The sequence below is a fragment of the Pocillopora verrucosa genome, chromosome 1 (genome assembly GCF_036669915.1).
Source record: "Pocillopora verrucosa isolate sample1 chromosome 1, ASM3666991v2, whole genome shotgun sequence".
In the NCBI taxonomy this organism is placed as follows: Eukaryota; Metazoa; Cnidaria; class Anthozoa; order Scleractinia; family Pocilloporidae; genus Pocillopora; species Pocillopora verrucosa.
The window spans coordinates 25660702-25682292 of NC_089312.1; the positions used below are offsets into that span (position 1 = coordinate 25660702).

A 21591-nucleotide genomic window follows, 5' to 3' on the forward strand; every position below is an offset into this window, starting at 1 on the left:
GGCGAGTTGCTGTCCACTAAATCCCACACAAGGGGACGCTAGTCTTGAATGGGTCCTGGAAGTGGATTAGGACCATGGAGTGAACCAAGAGATTATAATCTTTTTAGTTAACACAACACTTTTATGAAAAAATATATGATAAGTACCATATCCAATCTGCTATTAGCTCGATTTCTCCTTTTAAGCGTATCTTTGCTTATCACGAGACCAATATTCAGTCGCTTATTCAAGAACGATCGAATATTTGTGTCCAAATAGATCAAACGTGGATGATCAGGAAAAGACGTTTGAAGTTACGTAAATGGACTTAATCAGACACGAAAGAGATTAAGTGTTTTAAAAATTTGCAATTGTCAGTCTTAAGTTTCTACTGTGCGGTGAATAGATTTGATGGTTGCTGATGTTTTTATTTTTGTTGTAATTTGTTTGCTTGGTTTTCGCTACATTTTACGGCCGGTTTTGAGCTTACTTATTTAGTTGGGACCTTCTTGTAAATACATCGGTTATCACACAGACAAGTATGCAAATTAAGAGTATTAAGTTACATCCCAAATAATCAACAAATAATTTATGCAACAGTACAAGTCCTCCTATTTTTATTAAAGAATTTATCATAGTGACTCTAAAATCATTCGAGCTGTATTTTCTCTGTTTAACTTTTTTTCGGTCTACAAACTGACTTACAATATATCAGCCTTTCTCTAAATATAGTTCTTGATGCCACTACTTTAAAATAGATTTACTATTTGCATTTTAAATGCAAAGCCACTTTAACTGACCTCGTCGAAAGCCTTTTTTTATTGTAATAATTAGTGGTGGCCCGTGGACAACATGTACAACCTACGTTTCGTTTCGGAGTAACAGTGGACATTCGCAAGGTTAGTTAGAAAGATTTCCGTTGGGCCAAAAAAATATTCGTAACAATTAGTTTCTGTCGTAGAAAGTGTATCATGGAATATCTTCTTAAACTCAGGCCTGTGGTTTACTTTTGATGTAAATGTTTAAACCCTGTGCCGCAATTTACAGATAAATTTAAGTTTTACACCAAGAGGTGGCTGTTACAATAATGAATTTTCATAGCATGTCGGCTCCTAAAGCTGCATGGAGGGTTCGTTTTGGGAAAAAACATTTTCAGCTCAGTTAATCTTTCAAATTCATTGAATTTGCTGGTTATAACTTTACACGAAGCCACACGCCGTATAAATGTATGTAACTTTACCGACAGGTGGCGCTTAACGTCTTTTAGTGCGATGTTGACTAAACGAAAAACCATTCCATGCGTTCTCATCCGACCAACCTAAACTAAAATAATATCTTTTGTTACTTCCGAGATTGAAGTCCTCTACAGTTTTCAAGATGTGCTTGTAAACGCCACGTAACACTCAAATTTTACGGCGTTAAAACGGTGTTTGAATGTTGGTAGATTAAGAGATACCGGTGGATGAATAACAGAGTGCACTTATGGAAATCGATTTGTCGATTAAAACTTAAGTGCAAAACTCTTCTGGAACACATTCCCACAACTAATATCTCTCTTAAGTCTCAGAATGACCATATACGTAGATTAATTAAAATTATGTCTAAAAGTGAATGTAAAGAGGGAAAATCTTACAATTAATGGTTGCATGGTTAAATCCACGTATTGACTGAATTTCGAAAATAACAAGTTTTCATTTTTTCTTTAATAGGAAAATATTACAGCAAAACTAGCAGTGCAGGTTAATTTTTTTCCTCTCTTTTAATAGTATTAGACTAATTTGTCAACGTAAAAATCTATAATATACATGCTTAGTCTGTCATTCTTTGAACCCACTTTCATCACGCAGCTACTCTCAGGTGCATCCATTATCATGCTAACTTTGAATAATTAATTCACAAGAACAAATTGTTGTTGAAATTTGAAAATTACAGTCGTATTAAACGACCAAAGAAAAGCTGAGCAAAATCTAATTGAACAAAATGGAAACATCATGAGCTTTTAGCTTCAGCCTAATTTAATGCAAAAGCGACAGCTAACTTTTTTCGTTGTGCATAATGTATTCTTGGTCTTTCTTCTCTTTTTTTTAACAACTTTACAAGATCACGTCATTTTTGCATCATTGAAACGAATACAATATATCATAGATATTTTTGTAACCAGGTCACCGACTGACAGAACAAAAATGTTTATCTCATCCCGTGACTTAAGTTTGATAGCCAAAAAAAATAACAAGCAAAATGAATTTGATTTCCATTTGATATATTTATTTATCCACTGAAAATAAACTATTTACATAGGAAGTTCTTTAATAAGGATGTGATCTGACTTCATTCACACGAGACCAGAATGATTTAAAATCAGTTTTTGCCCGTCACCAAATGGGAACTATATTAGTTATTCATGGTCATAAACGTTTTCCATCGTAAACTATCCTGATCACAGTTAATGCAAAGCTTGTGTACTTTTGATATCTTATTTTTTGGTGGAAGTGTATTAGAATTTTAAATGTGTGCAGTTTTTATTTATAACTTGAGATCTCTCGACTGCTAAATTCATAGTTTTTAATCCTGAAGCCTCATGGAAACTTTTGATATCATTATGCTAACCTTTGTCGGAAACTTTGTGATGCGTGGCGTGACACACATCAGATGATGAGTGTGAACATGATTAGGTTAAGAACTAGAAGCACCGCCTGAAGTGATTTTGGAACATTGATCAGTTTACATGATCAACGCAACCTTGAATGACCTTTTAAATCAGCACACAGCAACAACCAATCGCAATGTAGAGAATATCGTATAAGAGAGTGATTTCTTACAAATTTGCAGAGAAGCGTTTTACACACGAAACCTTTAGGGCTGTATGGGTAAAACGTAGTTGCTCTGGAATGGAATGGACTTGTGAAAAGATTGACTGAGAGATTATCATCACGGTTTTCTTAACTGGTCATCACTTGATCACGTGCTTTTAGCTTATAAGGTCATAGTCACAATGAGGTTCGTATTTTCTTGTAAATCGTAATTCAAGAGCATAAGTAATAAGATCTAAGATACCAGCTATAAGAAACAACATGTCCTTAATTCCATTCTCGGTAAGCGCATCATCCGCAACATTAAGGAAACTCAGTATCGTCAGTTAAATGAGACCTTTGAAGTTTATATGACTTTTCATGAAATTTTTTTTTAGTTAATACTGTTCTCCCTGCATGGATTACCAAAATACCGCATTTCAGATCTTTGATGTCTTTTACACAGCCACTTTACAAATTTCCTTGGTCGCTACTTTTTCCAATTAAAAAAATGTATTGACATTTGTCGCTCTTTTATTCTTTTGTTTTTCTTCCACTTCTTGGGAAAGGAAAAAATAAATTAACATTAGCGCTTTTTGACAGTTGCCGGGTAATCCCAACCAGACTCTACAAGAATTACTTTTGGCTTTGTTACATGTTCAATTCTCTTTTTTTCTCCTTTTTTTCAATTTGAATTAAGACTCCTTCCTGCAGTTGACTACCGCTGTTATTCAATAATTTTCGATCATACCACCGCAAAGAAATCTTGGAAACAAAGGAAAAGCTGAGAGAAATTACAAAAGGGCTTTGAAAGTCAAATGAATTTGATTGTGTTTAAAATAGCGTTAACCCCAATTGACTCTGAATATGCATAATTGTGTGGTTTCGTTTGCTTCCACGACTAAGACGCCAAGATTAGCTGTTAATGCCGTAAAACTGGACTGATAGATCTACAAGTAAGTGAAGTTTGTAAGTATGTTTTTTGGAAAAAAGTAAACTACAATATGCATGACTAAAATCATGATAAATTGCCGGAATAATTCAAGGAAGGGAAAACACACTCTTAGATCGAAAGGCAGCGTTCATCTGTTTTGATTTGTGCTCACCACAATCCTGTCTCATAAATAAACACCTACTTAGGAAGAATCGAGAGTCTTGGAAAGAGGTAATCGAACCGGTAAGAAAATGCTACGCTTGTTATTCGCTGTAAGCGCTGTATATAGACAATGCATGCAGTTTTGCATGCGCGGAAAATATTCCATACAGATTTTGATTCATTATTTGCCACTGACAGCTAATCACAGATTGCAATTTTATTAATGACAACAGTGCAACTGGCTATACACTTTGGATACGATCTCATTGGAGTTCAATCACTCCAAACAGCATCCTATAACTTGTTTATTTGGTTTATTGGTTCTAGTTTGGTGATAAACTTCAGAGCTGCCAACCTCTGAGGTTCTCCCTTAGAGACTCTTGTACGTAGGTTGTTTTGTGACGCGCAAGCTGAAGATCAAACAAGTGAATTAAGGGCGAATAAACAGGACTTCGTCCAAGTCGGTTCTTGAAACCTAAAACTTTTCAACTTCGTGACATTTTATCCGTTTTTTTTTTTCACCATTTGTTCCTTATAGGATTCACTATTGCTGTTTTAATTTTCGATTCTCTTTTCATTTCCAGCTGCTAAGATATTTAAGGTGATTTTAAAACATCTCAAAGCATGCTCAGAATTAGTATCCCTTTGTGAAAGTGAAAGTGAAAAAAACCTCAGATTGTCGGCCGATTCCCAAAAGCTTGCTACGTAAAAATCGTTTTTACAGCATAATTTTTCATTTGTTTTATTCTTTTATATTTTCGTTCGACTTGAACTTATGATGAAGGGCTAATTAATCCGAGAATGTGAAGAGGTCTGCGTACATACAGACATTCTCAGCTGGGATCTTTTCAATGGATAAAAACCCTTAAGACTAAATAATCGAAACTTGAAAAATGACGTCGTTCCGCAAGTGTGCGATAAATCTTATAGCTGGCAAGCCAAGCCTGGTCCAATATTAAGCTAAACGCAGTCTGTTTAACCGGCGCTCAAACAGCGCCGGGCTCCAGATACAGTACGCTGGTCTGGTTGGTCTGGGCTGTGGCTGTCTTCTACTTTCGTCTGAACTAAAACCAGGCATTGTAGAACCTCTAATATGAAATTCACTAATATGCCATGTAAGTAGAGTAAGGAATCTTCACTGCAAGCAGTTATGATATTTCCAATTTTTTAAATAATGTTTGAAGACTCAGATATCTGCTGCTCATAATGATGCTGGTGATTAGCTGGTACGATATTTTAACTTAGTTTTGACGGGACTACAATTGCACAATGTTTCCAATCTCCAAGTCCGTCGAAAAGCATTACCACAAAATAAGAAGATTTTTTCAGACCTTAGACGTAAAGTTATCAAAATGTTACACTCAATTTGTCAAAATCGATCATGCTGTTAATTAATTTCGTTGCCTTACCAATGCCAGAGAACTATCCTTGTAAAAGTTTCAAGAACGGGATATGTGTATTCTGACTGTAAAGGACGTGCTCTTGCGTCACATCGTAGTACTGGGGCTGTAAAAAAACCAACATGCAATCACTGTTTTCGTCCTGTATAGAACTTCTGTGATTTTGGATTTTTTTTCACGAAAAAGTTATATGTTGCACTCCCAATGAAGATGTGGATCTTCGAAATTTAGATAATATTAACCAATTTTCTTGCAAAATCGTTAAGATTAAGTCTTGCGAAATATGTCACATCATCTTCAAGATAAACGAAATTAATTTTACGAAATTCATTGAAGAACAAAATTAGCAACTCTAAGATAGTTAGTTTTCGATTACTATGCGGAAAGTGAAATTGAATAATGAAATGATTTTATGTTGCAGGTTTAATGCAGATGCCAAATTGATCGTTTCTGATGGAAGTAAAGTATACTTAGTTTGCATGAAAAAATGAGTGAATTTAAGTATCGACTGGAAGACAGATGTACATTACCATGTTCTATGGTGTGCCAAAACTGCCCAGAATACATGTACAGTTTTGAGACGTTGAGAGAGACCTGGACACGAGCCAGTCGCGAAGAAGGGAAACACTGCTACGAACGAATTAAGTATTATTTCAGCCATTCTTTTGATCGCCATTTAAAAGAAATGATTTTTGTGGTAGCCTATGATCTCGATCACAACGCAGGAATTTTCCTGGACTACAAAGGGTATACATTCTTTAAAGAAAAGATAGACAAGGCAGCAGAAATGACAAAGAATTTGCCCGACGTGGAACCAGTTAAATTGTCCCGGAAAACACCGCAAATTATGCGGGTCTTTAAAACATTGAAAGATTTCGTCATCTTCCATGACCAGTTGCGACAGAAGAATCGTTCCATTGCTCGTCAAAGGCACATCAATGGAGTACATACGCTTCAAAGGATAAATGAAGTCATTGAGCAAAAATCACCCTTATTTTTAGCTTTCAACGTAAAATTTTTTGAGCAAGACCCCACAAAAATCTTGCAAATTGGATACGTAGTGTTTTCGCTGGAAAGTGAACAGGATGGCGAAAACTATCATCTATTCTTAGTAAAGGAAAATGTACCTTTGTTAAACAATAACACGCAGTTAGAGAGCTACGACGTCTCTTTGTTTCGAAGTGCAGAGGTTGCAAGACTAACTGATATAATAACCAAGCTTCAAGAAAACGTTTCTCACGTTGATTTTTTGATCACCCATTCAACGTCTTCAGAAGATATTCGTAGTTTCCTCAAATCTCAAGGCCTTCGAGAAGAGCACAAGGAAATTATCGATACGCTCACCGTTCATTCTGCTCTTTTTCCTGACTCTCGGAAAAACAACAGCATAGAAGATATTCTCATGAAGCTGGAAATTCCGTGCGAAATTCGCAAACTTCAAAACGCGGGTTATAACGCTTTTTACATCATGAAGATTTTTTTATCGCTTTTAAAGCAAGATTATTGCGAATATCCTAAATTGTAAAGGAGGTACGTTTCTAAAGAAACTGCGGTGCTGCGTCAGTGGGAGAGTACTGACAAGGTAATAAAACCAAATCTTATTAAATTATAAGCCTATCAAGAGCTCGGGATCATGGGAAAAATCTTTTAAGACAATCGTCTTTTTAAGACCACTGTTTTCTAAGAGACATTGCAACTAAGAAAGAGAGGAAAGCCGAAGAAAACAAACCTTCGACCGCAAAAGAAGACTTTAAAGTGATATATTTTCTCAAGAAAGTAAGAGCCTCGTACAGTTTCCTTTCTTTGGGTGAGAAAAAATGGAAATTTGGTTCATAGCTAGACGGGTTAGGGAGTTGGGTGGGGAGAATTGGAGACTCTCGCTCTGCAATGTTGACGGCAACACCCAAAAGGCGATGGTTTTGAGCGGCCCATGAAAGAGAATATTAAATTAGCTCAGAGAGAGAGAGGGGGGGGGGGGAACAATTGACAACTAAGTCAAAAAACTTACACGTTGTAAAACATCAGAAAAAAAAGCGACTAAAAAAATAAGGAATTTGAGTTTTTATATCAAGAATGCGTTATTTCATCGAGATTTGTAATTTTTAATAAAATATTCCACTTTTGTTATTTCTTGTGTGTACTTTCATTGCTGATATCTTTCATGTTGTTGTTTTGTGTGCGCTACGTTTTAATTATTTTTATTCTCACAACAGTTAGCGCCTCGATGAACGCAAGTGCTGTTAAGAATCTGTTAAGAACCCCCATGTTAAGCCTAACGACGTTATACGAGACAAAAGCACAATCGTAATTTGGGAGTTGAAAGAATAGAGTAGCATAAAGTTCTCTGTACCCTAGTAGTAAAGCATCGGAGCGTAGAATCTAAAGGTCTGAGGTTTGACTCCTTGTCAGCGTCCCAAATTTTTCAAATGTGTTTCAAATCAATATGTTCTCTTGTCTACACTCGACATTGCTTTGTCGCAGTTTAGTTATCATGCAAAGAAGGCTGAATTTGGAATTAGGGTGTGTCCTGATAGTGCTAGATATTAATCTAATCAATCCAATCAGGCCAAAATACTTATCCAGCTCACAGATCAGATTGCAGCTAGCTTTCCAGACTGATCCAGTCTCTCAAGAAGAGGAGACAAGCACAACTTTGATACGGCGAGGACCAATATGTGGCTATGGTTTTCTAAGTCACAGCTCTCTTTTCTTTTTCTTAACGTGAACTCGCCGTCTGTAGTTCGTTTCTTTTAACTATGAGGCTAGTACAGGATAATGACTTCCCTTCCCTACTCTTTATCTCTTAATCCTCTTACACTCGCCAATTAACCTAAGATCTAGCGTAAATTCCAGATAAAATATTGATCGAAAAAATTTCGACGAGAAAGTCAAGGCCATTTTTGGCGTCACAGTGTAACCATTTTCATTGGTAGAAATCTTATATAAGGTGATTAAGTTCCTGGAAGAGGAACTTGACATGAATTTTTATACTCTTACATTTACGTTTCATCGTTTGTCTTGCGATTTGAAGTCCCTGAAGGTTTTAGACCATGTTTCGATGCTGAAGCGCCAGTCTTTGTCAAACCATGTGGTCGAATGATACTCTAAATGACTTCATGTAAGAGTTCCTGCACCTGCATTCTCCAAGTACTGGTTCTTTCAGTTCAGTTTATTTAAAATTTTCAAGGAAAACTCAATTCATTGCCTTAAGGAGACAGACAGAATGCACGTGAAACGTCACTATCAGAATGATATATGAATCTGTATTCTACTCCAATAAAACATACCAACACTACTCATCTTTCAAAATTTACACTGGATGTTGGAACATTCCCACTACTTTTAGAAATTATGATTGGCTTCTTAATTCCCAAAGTCAAAACAATAAACAGTGTCTTAAGTAAATAAATCATTTTTACTAGACAGTTATACCAATTTTTACAAGACATTAATTTTACTTACACAAGAATTCTTTTAACAAAAATATAACAGTGGTTTACACTCTCAACAAAAACACCAACAGTGAAAAACAATACTTGGCTGGTAAACATTTTAAGACTGTCTTATACTACATAATATAGCAATAAATGAATGTGGTTTACTCTTCATGTGACTGGTGATGTCTATTTTCTCTTGAAGAAATAATGACAACCATATTGAATTCCAACCAGTAGAGGCAATAATAATAGATACATTTGTACATTGTGATTATATATCATATGATTATTATAAAAAACTTGAATTTGTGAAGTGTTGCTTCAGTCAGAACTCAAATATGCACTCTCACATGCATGACTCATGATCAGTTCTAAAGAATAGCGCTTCCTTGCATATCATAACATTGAACAATCTTGCACCTTTGTATGTGAAAAAAACTCTCTACAATACAGTGATACCAAAGGAAAGAAAATTAAGCTTGCATTGATGTAAATTTGGAGTAAGATTACACAAGATTACTGCTAAGAAAAAAAAACCAGGATGGAAAATACTATTAGATCATAATCCCATATTTGCAATGATATATGAATTAAGTGATAAAATAATTCACTGATTCATTATTGTTGCAAAAAAAAAAAGTTTAAGGGGGTTTATGACCTGGTATTACTGTTCCCTTTTTTGGTTCTCAGTTTCACATTCTGTACAGTTTGAAGCAGGCAGTTACTTATCCTACAACTTCCTGGCTCTTCTTTGTTCAAGTTCAGAAGTCTTTCCTTTCATTTCCTCTGCTTGCATTGCATACCTCTCTCTTATGCATCTAAAAGCCTGGGCATTTGCAAATGGTAAACCAGTGACAGGGTCTTGATATCGAGCTGGTGACCCTGTGACTGGACAGTAAGTTCTGTGTGGAACTTTGAGTTTTTTAGTGGGAAAGTATGCAGAGGGAAAATTCTTTGCATCTGTGAAAATCAAAAAATTTCTGCAGCACCTCTTCGTTGAATCTACATTTACTTCCTCGTCTTCATTGTCATCAACCTTCACCAAAGGCTCTGATACTTCCACGACCGGCATGGACAAAGAATGGAAGCGGATAATGGGGCCCTTTAATGCAACCTTCTGGATTTTTGTTTTCTTTTTATCGGCCTCTAGTTGTTGATAAGCTTGAAGTGAAGCCACGTTCTCCTCTTCCGTTATTTTCGCCTCTGCTAAAAGTTCTTCTTGAGTAAGGCGCCTCATGTCGAGAAACTTTTTCGGTTGCTTCTTTTTAAGCAAATTCTTTTTCTCCTTCTCAAGTTTGAAACGATTCTTCGTTGCCTCAGCGCGTTCAACTGTAAGCGCCCTGGTTGATTTTCTCACACCTTCTCGTGGAGCGTCCTCGAAACTTTTCCGTTTTTTCACTTCTGGTTCCTTATTAGTAGCTTTCGAAGGTGCAGGGTCTTTCTTCGGAGCTTTATACGGCTTTATGAACTGCTTTTTTCGCTTTTTTACCGGTTCGTCATCTCCCTGATCATCTATCACTTCATCTGTCTCAGAGACGCTAAAGTCGGAGTCTACAACGTCCGCTTCTTCTTCCTCTGTTGAATATTTCTCATCCCCAGATTCTTCTTCGAAACCTCCAAAAGCTGTTTTATAAAAATCATCAACTTCTTGCTCATCTGCTATCAGTTTAGACATTAAGTTTCCAGCATTTCGCCGGGTTTCTCTGCCCACGATGAGACTCTCCACTTTGTCCGCCATTTTGAACAGAGACGAGTGTACTTGCGCCTGCACTAATCAGCGGTGAAAAATGTACAAATCAGAGAGATGAAGGGAGGGGTAAGTAGAAAGGTGAAAAGAGACACTCAAAAATTGTCGAAAATTTCTCGATAGCATACTTTCCCTCACAAAATTCTTAAGCATGAATTAATTAGCTCATATGATGCCTAAAAATTCAGTATTTTCCTTCTGAATCTTACATTTAACAGCTTGCAGAAACACTAAACCCACCCCGGTAGAAAACCCCTTATTACTATATTGCATGCTGGGAATGACTCAGGCAAAAAGAAGAGAAACATGGCCGCAATGAATGTTCCTGGATTTCAAGATCAGTTTTGGAGTAATGGACCATCACCAGGCGCTTTCTATAACTTTCCCGGCAATCCAAGTAGTTCTAGAACTGCTGAAAAATTTTCACCGGCTAAGAGAACTTTGTGAGTAAACATCTGGTTATATAGTAGTTAGTGACAATTTTGCTCGACAGAGGTTCATGTGCTTTACAAGAGGTTTTAGTTTTTGATGAATAAGTTTAAACTGGTTCAAAGGCATGAGTTTTTCTTGATATTAATTGGCGTATAATTTTTTCATTGCGTCAAACATTAGATTGATAAAGGATTAAACCAAAGCGGTAAATTTTGTAGATGAGCTAGCGTGATTATATAAAAAACACAATGATGATGTTGTTCAGGACTTATTCATATGCTTCTTTAATGGGACCTATTCAAAAACTAAAAATACCGTTACACAAAAATAATTAAATTTTTCAGTGGGATCTACACTCTTGGGAACGCACAGGTGTTTCTGAATAGCAACAGTAACTCCTTAAGTGGTCAGTAGAATAATTTTCCTTAGCCCAAATAATTTTGCATCGCCCATCAATATGATTCGGTGCGCCACGTCAATTTAGGCATCATGTAGTACCTTCATGATTGTAGCATTTTTCATACTGTAAAATGTTCTTCATATTATGATATTTGTCACAATTATTCTTTTGTCAGATACCCCACCACAACTGGTACCTCTGTGCTTGGTGTGAAGTTTGATGGTGGAATTCTTATGGCAGCAGACACATTAGGTTGGTTATATTACACTGATTTTGAAATCTTATTTATTTATTTAGGTTTTATCAACTGAGTTGATAATGTGAATTGACCTTGGTAGAGAGTTTCTGAAGCTGAAGTTTCAAGTACCGTAAAAACCTGCAGATAAGCTGCACCTTTTTTCCAAAAATCGTCACTAGAAATTGGGGGTGCGGCTTATCTGCGGGAACATTTGAAAATGGTGTTGTGTATGTTGAAATTTTCGCGTCTGATCTAATGCCTTTAGACTTTGGATTTCTTTTGATTTCTTTCAAAAAACTTTTTTTTCCAAAATTTGAGCTGCTAAATTCAGGGTGTGGCTTATCTGCGGTTGCAGCTTATCTACAGGTGCGGCTTATCTGCGGGTTTTTACGGTATCAGCCTTCCTTAAAAAAAAAAACTCTCTCTGATAAAGGGCTGACACTAATAATGTCAGACTTTAAGACTTGCTATGGTGGTCAATTTACATGATCAACTCAGTTGATGAAATCAAATTATCTTGTATCACATCCCACCAATGCAGCACCACAGGTTCTGCAGGGATGTACCTCCTTCATCATTATTTTTATTTATTTACTTGCTTACTATTTACATACAATATTTCATTCATCAATGTCTTGAGGTTATTCCATTTTTACTACTATACAAGTATTTTCTTGTAATAAAGTACTTTAAATTATAATGCTGATAATATTGTGTGCTTGAAGGATCTTATGGATCTCTTGCAAGATTCCGAGAGGTCTCAAGACTCACTGCTGTTGGCAATAACACAGTTGTTGGTGGTTCTGGGGATTATGCTGATTTTCAGCATCTGAAATCTCTTCTGGATCAGAAAGTGTAAGTCTCTATTAGTATCACATTGATGGTATCTAGAGAAGCTATGAATTTATAAATAAAGAGATACAGTTAGAATCTCAGTTAGAATGTACACCATGATTGGTCATTTTATTATATCTCTCAGTTAGAATGTGCACTATGATTGGTCAATTTATTATATCTCTCAGTTGGAAAGTGCACTATGATTGGTTAATTTATTATATCTCTTGTTTAGAATTGGTCAATTTATTTTATCTCTCAGTTAGAATGTGCACTATTATTGGTCAATTTATTCTATTTCTCAGTTAGAATGTGCACTATGATTGGTCAATTTATTATATCTCAGTTAGAATGTGCACTATTATTGATCAATTTATTATATTTCTCAGTTAGAATGTTCACTGTGATTGGTCAATTTATTATATCTCTCAGTTAGGATGTGCACTATGATTGGTCAATTTAAGGAGCTATATTTTCACTGTGCAGCCTGCTAAAATAAATTGTTTGATTGAATTGAAATCTCTCTCCTCTATTTGAACCCATGGATGTTATAAACATTTTACGGAACCTCACTTTTCATGCTCAGATTTATGGCCCACACATGTCTCACTGGGGCCATAAATCCAAGTGGAAAAAACCTTGGTCAATAACTTAGAATGCAGACCTCAAACTCAGTTGGTAAGAGGTATTGATTTAGATATCTTCTTGAACCCTTCTTATGGCTATTGATTAAAGGCCTCCTAAGTTTTTACATATCTTTTTCCATTCAGATTATCAAACAATGAGAGGGAGTCACTATTTACTCTCTTTATTTGACAACCATCAATTGGGATTCATCAGTTGAGTTGTTGTTGAGAAATGAATAATTCTCTTACATTGTGTAGTTCCAGAAAATATCCATACCCCCACCACGGAGGGAATTGGAAATTCCAGAGGGGTGGGGGGGTCAAAGTCCCAGGAAATTCCAGAGGGGATGCGGGGTAAGAGGCGAAATTTTCGTCCAGAGGGTAGGAAGTCAATCGACTTTCTTTGTATGTCAATTGGCGCCACTTACCTACTTCAGTGGGACGTTCTGAAGTTTAAGTTGTTAAATTACGAAGCTTCTAACAGTTCTGCAGCCAAAGAAAGTTTTCTTTTATCCTTGTAGCGCTTTGGAACATAAATAACATCAAATAAAGAAGAGAACCACTTTGTTTTTCGAATGGAGCCGCCATTACTCGTTACCAGTCTCCAAAGATTACAACTAACAGGAGTGGTTACCTAGGAATTTTCCTTGGTCATAACACATTTCGTGTTCGTAAAATTTACAAATAACTGTCTGATGCTGTTTTTTTAAAATTTAAGTTAAATCTCACAGATCGATCCTGCAGTCTCGTTTTTTGAGCGGTTCAAAAGACTCAAAACGTCTCACAGTCTCGAATTGTTTGCAAAGCCGTTTTGGGGTCTTAACATTGGTCTCGCAATTAAAACACTCAAAAAGTTTCGGTCTCGCAAAAAAAAAAAAAAACGCTGGTCTCGACGTCTCGCAAAGTTTCGCATAAATTTACCATTCGCTACCCCTTATTGACTCCAGCCATCTCTTAGTTTTGATCTGCACTGAGCTTAATTCTGTTGCATCATAATGTGTAGGAGACTTGATGATTTCTTTATGGCTTACTTGCTTGCGATGTTACAATGAATGATAAGTACAGTCGTACCGTAGTCGAAAACAGTTGATAGTAAAATTGAGAAACATTAGGATCCAGGGCTTTGTATATATGCACGTGGGACTGGTAACTAGCCAAGTTTTGTTTATGCACAATCGGACGAAATTATCGACCCGCTGTTAACAAGAATCAATGCTTGTGTGAAGAAATTTTACATTAGAGGCTGGAATATGGAAAGATGAGTTCAAAATAACTTACTGCTGACTCGGTTTTCTCTTTTGCTCTCTTATTTATACACAATTTTGTACAAATTTACATTGCTTAATGTGATTTCAAACGTTTCCATTTCAAGTGCATGCAATTTTCTCAGTACATTGTACAAACTTAACAGTTCAAAAGTGTTTTGTTGCGACTTGTACGGTTTTTTCTCCTTTCGTGTACTGAAAATACTGTGTTAAATGTTTAAGGATAAGTATTGTATTTAAAAATAAAGCAAACGTTAAGTTTAAGCTAGTTAGCGACGTTTACCTTGCTCGTGTACGCCATCTCTCGAATATACACGCAACAACATCACACGTCCCTCTTGTTTGTTGTTTGCTATGAGAAAAAAATATATTTCCAGGGGGTATAGGGGGTGGTAGGAAATTATTTGGAAATTCCAGAGGGGTGGGGGGGCTACCACTGCTACCCCAAAATGGAAAATCCGAAGGGGTGGGGGGGTCCTATATGAAATTCCCTCCGTGGTGGGGGTATGGATATTTTCTGGAACTACACATTGTAATTGCGAAATGATTTAATCCTTTTTCTTGATTGCACAATAAGAGAGCTGAGCATTTCTTTGTTGTTTTTTCAGTATTGATGATGCCTGTTTAAATGATGGCCATGGTTACACTCCAAAGTCCATATATTCTTGGTTAACAAGAATAATGTATTACAGGTATTTCGTACTCTTTAAATGTCATTTCTGGGATAATTGTGTGAGAAAACACATACTTTGGAAGAGTAATCCCCGAAATTACTTCCTGCAGTCACAAGTTTACATCTTGTTGTCTTGTTGTGTTGTCGTTGTTGTTTTTTTTTTATATAGGCGCACACGTTTTGATCCCCTGTGGAATCAAGTTGTTGTTGGTGGTGTCCACAATGGTGAAAGGTGAGCCTGTTGATAAATAAATCAAGTTATCTTTGCTGCTGTAGCTGTCTGTCAGAAGATGTGTCTCAACATATCAAATCACATACTATAGGAACATTTGTATACGTAAGAATTTAGAGCGTTTTCATCCATGATGATTCATTGCAACAAGAACCACTGTTTGAATACCATCCTTATCAATGTGGCTCCCTAGAGTATGTAGAAATAAACCTCTCTTCAGAGCATTAGTAATGAAAGGAAACCTATAGAGTCATTGATTTATCTCAGTTTTCCTTTAACGCTTTAACTCCCAGTTCAAATTTGTAATCTTTAAGTTTTATTTGATGGCAGTGTTTATTTGAAAGAGGCATTTATTTCAAACTCTTATTTCTTAAATCACTGACAACAATTGGGGTAAAGTGTATCTTTAAGTATCAAGTAGAGTAGAAATGTGCTTTTAGTTCAAATCTTTCCCTTTATTTTTGAGCATGGTATACTTTCCTGAATTATATGCAATTCATTATTTTTTTTCTTTCAAGCTTCAAGTAAATGCAGCATTCTTCTGGTTTGATGGGGCATACAATTGAGGGGAATGCCTACTGATAACTTTGCATCTGTCTTTGCTGGGTGTTATCTTTTGGGCGGCATAAAAGAAGTAAATCCAACAATTTATGTTCTACCCCTTTCATGGGTTGGGATACGGTGTGAACAAGAAACAAACCTACTCAAAGTTAATCCACAATGCTTTTTGTTGCTTGGTAACATTAAAAAGTTTAATGTGGTAGCTGAACTAAGTACTTCACTGTCAGGGTGTTTGAATAAGCACTCTGGTAACCTAAGTTGTTTTTCTTGTGTGGTCAATAGTTTCCTGGGATGTGTTGACAAGATTGGCATAGCTTTTGAAGCACCCACAATAGCCACTGGGTTTGGTGCATATCTTGCCCAGGTGAGAAATACATGTATTGCATTTCATGTTTGGTTGCTTGCCAAGCCTATGAACAGGAGTGAGGCTAAGGGTGACCTCGTTATGATACGAACCTTGCTGCTTTTCAAATTTAAATTACTTTGTTATCATGCTAGATACTGGTCTCTGGGGTTAGGGTTAGGGTCACCTTCAGCCTCACTCCAAACCAAAGGCTAGGCAACTACACAACTGTAAAATGGCCTATTCTTGATTTGAAACATTGATTGGCCACCAGTTAGCAGATAAATAATAATGATAATAAGCAATAATAACTCATGTATAGAGGGGTACTACCACATTCCTTGTGCCTCACAATTACATGTTTAAATGTTAAAGGTGTGCTGCAGTTGTAGTGATTGCAGAAAAGAAGCTTAAAAAAATTCAGGCTATGACACGATTTGAACCCAGGTCTCCCAAGTACTAGTCGGATGATACTACCAACTGAGCTACCAAGCCACATGTTGGGAATGAGGCAAATTTTAGGTTTGTCTTCCTGTGGAATAATGCGATTGCATTTTCTTTTTTGAGATTTGTTTCATAACAAGCCTAAAGCAATGCAGTCAGTGATAAAGTCTACATGTATGTCATTGTCTGATGAATTGTTTTCCTGTTGGAGGACTTTAAGCTTCAGATTATGTTATATACCACCATGTTTTAAGTTTATATAGTTATGTAGTATTACTAAAGTACCTTGTGTAAAATTCAAATTGTTATCAACAAACTATACCTCTTTTTGGCCAGGGTATGGCATTGCAGTCTGGTGTCAATTCCAAAGATTTCTGTTTTTCTCCTTGTTTGTTTCCTTTTCACTTGGGGTCTATAAAAGTCCTCCTCTAAATTTACTTGTTCCATCATAAAGAAATTCCTCTAAGCCAACTAGGAGGTGTGAAAAAGGAATGCACACGTTGAATATGGAATTTTCCTGCACTTATTTGTAACTGCTAGTGCAAGGCCAGCCAATTTCAATGGTTGAGGAAACTTTTTTGTCAGATTTAAGTTTTGAATATTCTTGTTTCTGATTTCAGCCAATTCTCCGTGATGCATTTGAAAAAGATCCCAGCATGTCTCTAGAGGAGGCTAGGCAAGTGATCACTAAATGTCTGCAGGTGTTGTTTTACAGAGATGCCAGGTCACTAAACAAGGTTTGTATTACTTTTTGTACAATGTTGAATCTACAAGGTGTCACTTTTCGTTTGTGTCCAAAGTCAAAGCAGTTAACAATGGATGTTTATTTGATTACAGTATGAAATTGCAGTCATAACAAGTGATGGTGTTGTGATTGAACCAGCAACCAGTGCGCAAACCAATTGGGAAATTGCTCCAATGGTCAAGTGAGTTTCAACAATTTTTAATTGCAGACACTAATTTTTTTATCTATAATGACTGGTGTTAAAATGAATATTCTCCTTATACTAATGTGTACATTTTAAATTTTATTTGCAGAGGCTATGAATAATTCTTGGATAGTGTGGATGTTTTCCTTTGCCATCTTCTTCTTCATATATCATCTTTTGTGGTCCTGTATAATACATCCTGAAAATGTGCTTGTAAAGAAAACTGATAATAAAATATGAAACCCTTTCAGTAATTTCTGTTTGTTCATTGTTTTCTGCTTTTGTTTTTGTGTGAAGGTTTCTAAAATGAGAAATCCTAGAACAAGAATTTTGAACACCTTCAATGTATGTAAAGTAAGTACTTGTTCTGTTTCTGCACTGGTTAATTGTTGGTTTTTAAAGTGGGGGGTGGGGACTAAGTATGGATGTGACCTCCTCACCCATCTGTGTAAAAAAGGTGATCTTACATAACCCCCAACTGCATATAATATAGTTTGTTTACTCTACCCCCTCCCCTAAATGTAAAACCAAGGCCCACCACGAAATTTAACCATGGGTTACCTCATGTATACAAAATGAAATATTTAAATGTTGCTCAGAGAGCTGTCAAAGTCATGTCCTGCACTAGAGCCACAATGAGGAACAGTGCCAATTACCTGTAGGCCATCTTAAGATCATATAGGTCTTTTATTCCTCCCAGAAGACAGGTAAATGTATAATGTTCAGTAAAATGTTCAGTTTTATTAATTATAATTATGTGATCAATTTCTTTCCCAACACATGCTTGAAGTAAAGCGGTAAACAAGATATAATCAGCTTATCAATTGATGTCAAATGCAGAGTCATTGTCAGCTATATTATGATGAATAAAGTGACACATGATAAGAATCATGTATTTCAAGTGTTCTTTTAATCATAAGTGTCTTCAAAACGCAAAATTAACGGTCAGCTGCTCCTTTTCTGACCCCTTGTGCCTTAAATGAAGAGATAACTGTAGCAGTAATTGATGGATCTTCTTTTAAATAACTTTCTTCTAAAAGACCACCTCCCTTGGGCAACTTCTTTTTCCTGTTTCAATGGTGGTCGCATTGTTTATCAAATAACAAAGACCGATCAGACTATTACACTACTGTCATTAATTGAAATAATCGAAGAAAAAAGAAAATTAGTGAAGATAATTTTCTGATCGATCGTAACTTAAGGTCAAATATTTCAGTTATGCTGCATTATCATGCCACATATATAATTTGAAAATTCATTTTTTTCTTTGCTGTTTTTTCTTGATCAATTGAAAGTGCCATTTAAATCATATTGAAGAAAAAATTAGTGAAGGTAATTTTCTGATCTATCGTAGCTTAAGGTTAAATGCTTCTGTCAAGCTGTATTATGATGCAACATATATAATTTGAAAATTCATTTTGATTCTTTGCCGTTTTTTCTTGATCAATTTAAAACTACCAACGGTCTGAGACTCACTTCGCTCCTGGAATCCTCATCACAGTTTCTTCTTTAAGGCCAGGAACACCTTCATGGTGTAGTAGGAGTCGTTCCCAGCGTTATGGAGAATATCCTCGTCATACGAGATACCCAGGTCCCCCATCAGCCGCTTCAGACCAAACACGCTCAAGTTTTTCTCGTCAGTCAGCAGTGCCAAACCAAGCAGCTGCGTGTCGAACATTGGTTTCCCTTCCAAAGACATGCCGTTTTTGGCAAGGTAAAACTCATCACCTCCGCCCGAGTGAGTCACCAGTATATCTGCATCACTGATATACTGCGAGAACTTTCCAGCGGCCTCTGCAAGGGACATGTGCTGTGAGGTGCCAAATCTGAACTTGTCTCGGTTGTCAGAAACGTAATCCTTGTTCACCATATGGAGGTTCTCTGTAATGATAACATGATGAGCTTGCTCATTCCCCTCAGGACTGGCTAGGGAAGTGGTGAAGGAGCCAATTTCGAGAATTTTGCTGTGGTCGTTTTCATATGTTTCGATGTCAATCGCCATTGCCCGAGCATTAGGTTTCCTTTGCAGAAAAGTACGGAGTTCCCTGACACTTTCCTCTGCATCTTTCCTTCTCCTGCAACGAGACAATGATGAAAGACAATTTATTTATTTTGATGACTGGTATCAAAATAAGAAAGTCTGCAAATATCACTGTTTATTAGTTCCATCACATGACTTGCTTTAAAACGCTAGAATATGAACTTCATTTCGCTAAGTGGAAATCCACTATTCCCAATCAGGAGTAGAGCGACAGGTTGCTTCCGAAGTCGAATCAACATCACGCGAGGGATCGCTTCACAGTGAATTCTAGAATTATGACCGGACAAGTTCGTCTTTAAACAACAATATTAATGCACGTATTAATTTCCGCCATCGCTTACCCCAACTCTCACCGGTTCATTCCTTTATGTTTGAATACTTAAAAAAGATATTAAGTCGAGGATTCTTTTCATTCAAAGGCATCTTTCTGTAACACTAAGTGACTCAAAATATGATGCGACAATGACCCAAACTGTTTGTTGAGGAAACATTTGGCGAAATTTATCTTAATTCAAACCTGTCTGTGGGAGGTCAATTAACCAATGCCACTTTCTAGGAAAATTGTGACGATGAAGCTTTCCCAGAAACACCAACATCAAATGGAAATACGCTTTCGACCGTGATGATTTTTCATAATCAACATATATCTTTAAAATTTGGTGAGTGATTTACATGTATAGTTCCAAGAAAAAAGGCCTACCGTATATATTTGCGACTTATGTAATCATATTCTGTTCTTGCCCAAACAGCACTTTCTAAAAAACATTACCAAATTTGTCGACCAAAAGAACTAAAATACCAACTAAGAAGAAACTTGGCAAAGTTTTTAGAATGTAGAGAAGTCGCTGCTGACGATATTATCAGTTAGGGAACTAGTGCACAAATGTGTTTCATCTCGAAAGCTTTCACGATCCCTGGCAAGCGGAAAGTAGCGAGACTGTAAATCATGTGATTCAAAACGACGAATACTCGAACTTCATGACTCTAATTGTTGAAAAGAATAAATCAAGCACAAAGCAAAGCAACAGAAGTAAAAAAGGACCAACCGACCAATGTTCACTCGAGTCAAAAGGAGGTGCGTGATGAAAAATCTGGTTACGTATGTTTTCATAGTTTTGCCGAGTCTTCTTACCCACTCATTTGAGCTGTTTTGTCAAATTTCGGTACGAACTTCAAGGTGGTCGGTGGAATTGGTTAATTTACAAGAAATACACAGGCAAAAATACGCATTAGTCGCGGTTATTTTGTACTAACTTACATTAACACCGCTTACCTGACTTTAATTTGGTCATTCGCTGCTTTGAGGGACTTGGAAAAATTGATGTAGGTGTGCAAATCAGAAAAGGATCGTCGTTCCTCCTTTACCTTTACGTCGGAGGTGTTAGACACTTCTGGCAAACTCTGACCGGTTTTCCTCTCCAGTTCATTTTTCAAGTCAGCAAATTTCTCCGCGGACACAAGAGGATGAGTTGTCCCGTCAAAAATTTCGGCTATTACGAACTGAAAACCACGGTGATTGCGAAAGAAGTTCTTGAAGAAATCTTCTGCCATGTACCTTTGTCGGGGGTGGTTCTCTTCGAAGAACTTTCTCCACTCAAAGCGAATAGATTCGTACTTGTAATAACGACCGTACCTTCTGTCGCCGGGTGATTTTTCGTTTCTGCTGGCCATGGCTGGAGAAAATGATGTAAGGAATATACACAAGTATGGCTTTTCCGAACTGAATAGCCGACTGAAATACCCATAAAAGGTATGCTTATCCTAGCCAATATACTGGCTGTCATTAATAAAATCAACCAATCAAGCCCTTGATATCTATAACCACCAATGAACACACTCATAGCGGGCCTGAATTGTGACGTTTCAAGAGCCGTCATTCTTTGCCATCATGTTTTCAGTTTTAATCAATGGTTATTAGCAGGAGGAAAGCGGTTCCTTCTATATCAAATTTGGCCGAAAGGAGTTCTGTACTAGGGAAATATGACACCTATAATCATATTTAAGACATTTATCAGTTTCCTCAGTTTTTCTATGCCGAGAGGGCGAAAAATCTCCTCAGTAAACAACCCTTTTTATATACCGTAAAGTTCCGATAGTAACGTAAGTAACGGCCCCCCCCCCCCCC

The 21591-nt window shown here is 36.7% G+C and overlaps 4 protein-coding genes across 4 annotated transcripts; 2 read left to right on the forward strand and 2 right to left on the reverse strand.

Annotated features, from left to right (window-relative positions):
• Window positions 1–3667: 3667 nt before the first annotated feature.
• On the forward strand, window positions 3668–7086 carry LOC131796462 (uncharacterized). Its single transcript, XM_059114052.2, has 2 exons — window positions 3668–3724; window positions 5686–7086. The coding sequence occupies exon 2, from the start codon at window positions 5752–5754 to the stop codon at window positions 6787–6789; it is 1038 nt and encodes a 345-aa protein (XP_058970035.1). The 5' UTR covers window positions 3668–3724; window positions 5686–5751; the 3' UTR covers window positions 6790–7086.
• Window positions 7087–8694: 1608 nt separating this feature from the next.
• LOC131796433 (vacuolar protein sorting-associated protein 72 homolog) lies at window positions 8695–10440 on the reverse strand. The gene has a single exon (XM_059114020.2). It carries the CDS (start codon window positions 10437–10439, stop codon window positions 9432–9434), a length of 1008 nt encoding a protein of 335 aa, XP_058970003.2. The 5' UTR covers window position 10440; the 3' UTR covers window positions 8695–9431.
• Window positions 10441–10733: 293 nt separating this feature from the next.
• On the forward strand, window positions 10734–17679 carry LOC131796437 (proteasome subunit beta type-4-like). Its single transcript, XM_059114023.2, has 9 exons — window positions 10734–10891; window positions 11456–11532; window positions 12244–12373; window positions 14852–14935; window positions 15086–15148; window positions 15992–16073; window positions 17117–17233; window positions 17334–17422; window positions 17535–17679. The coding sequence occupies exons 1-9, from the start codon at window positions 10755–10757 to the stop codon at window positions 17545–17547; spliced, it is 792 nt and encodes a 263-aa protein (XP_058970006.1). The 5' UTR covers window positions 10734–10754; the 3' UTR covers window positions 17548–17679.
• A 472-nt stretch (window positions 17680–18151) lies between these two features.
• LOC131796435 (uncharacterized) lies at window positions 18152–21193 on the reverse strand. The gene is made up of 2 exons (XM_059114022.2): window positions 20740–21193; window positions 18152–19500 (listed from the first exon to the last, which is right to left on the reverse strand). The coding sequence occupies exons 1-2, from the start codon at window positions 21135–21137 to the stop codon at window positions 18921–18923; spliced, it is 978 nt and encodes a 325-aa protein (XP_058970005.1). The 5' UTR covers window positions 21138–21193; the 3' UTR covers window positions 18152–18920.
• Between the last annotated feature and the right edge of the window lie 398 nt (window positions 21194–21591).

What these genes read in the sequence shown, in the direction of transcription:
- LOC131796435 (XM_059114022.2), bottom strand. Translation starts at nt 21,137, where the DNA reads ATGGCCAGCAGAAACGAAAAATCACCCGGCGACAGAAGGTACGGTCGT. An exon ending in AATGACCAAATTAAAGTCAG is followed by an intron (nt 19,501 to 20,739) that starts GTAAGCGGTGTT and finishes GTCTCGTTGCAG; the next exon opens with GAGAAGGAAAGATGCAGAGG.
- LOC131796433 (XM_059114020.2), bottom strand. Translation starts at nt 10,439, where the DNA reads ATGGCGGACAAAGTGGAGAGTCTCATCGTGGGCAGAGAAACCCGGCGA.
- LOC131796437 (XM_059114023.2), top strand. Translation starts at nt 10,755, where the DNA reads ATGGCCGCAATGAATGTTCCTGGATTTCAAGATCAGTTTTGGAGTAAT. An exon ending in TCTCTTCTGGATCAGAAAGT is followed by an intron (nt 12,374 to 14,851) that starts GTAAGTCTCTAT and finishes TTGTTTTTTCAG; the next exon opens with TATTGATGATGCCTGTTTAA. An exon ending in GGTGTCCACAATGGTGAAAG is followed by an intron (nt 15,149 to 15,991) that starts GTGAGCCTGTTG and finishes TGTGGTCAATAG; the next exon opens with TTTCCTGGGATGTGTTGACA.
- LOC131796462 (XM_059114052.2), top strand. Translation starts at nt 5,752, where the DNA reads ATGAGTGAATTTAAGTATCGACTGGAAGACAGATGTACATTACCATGT.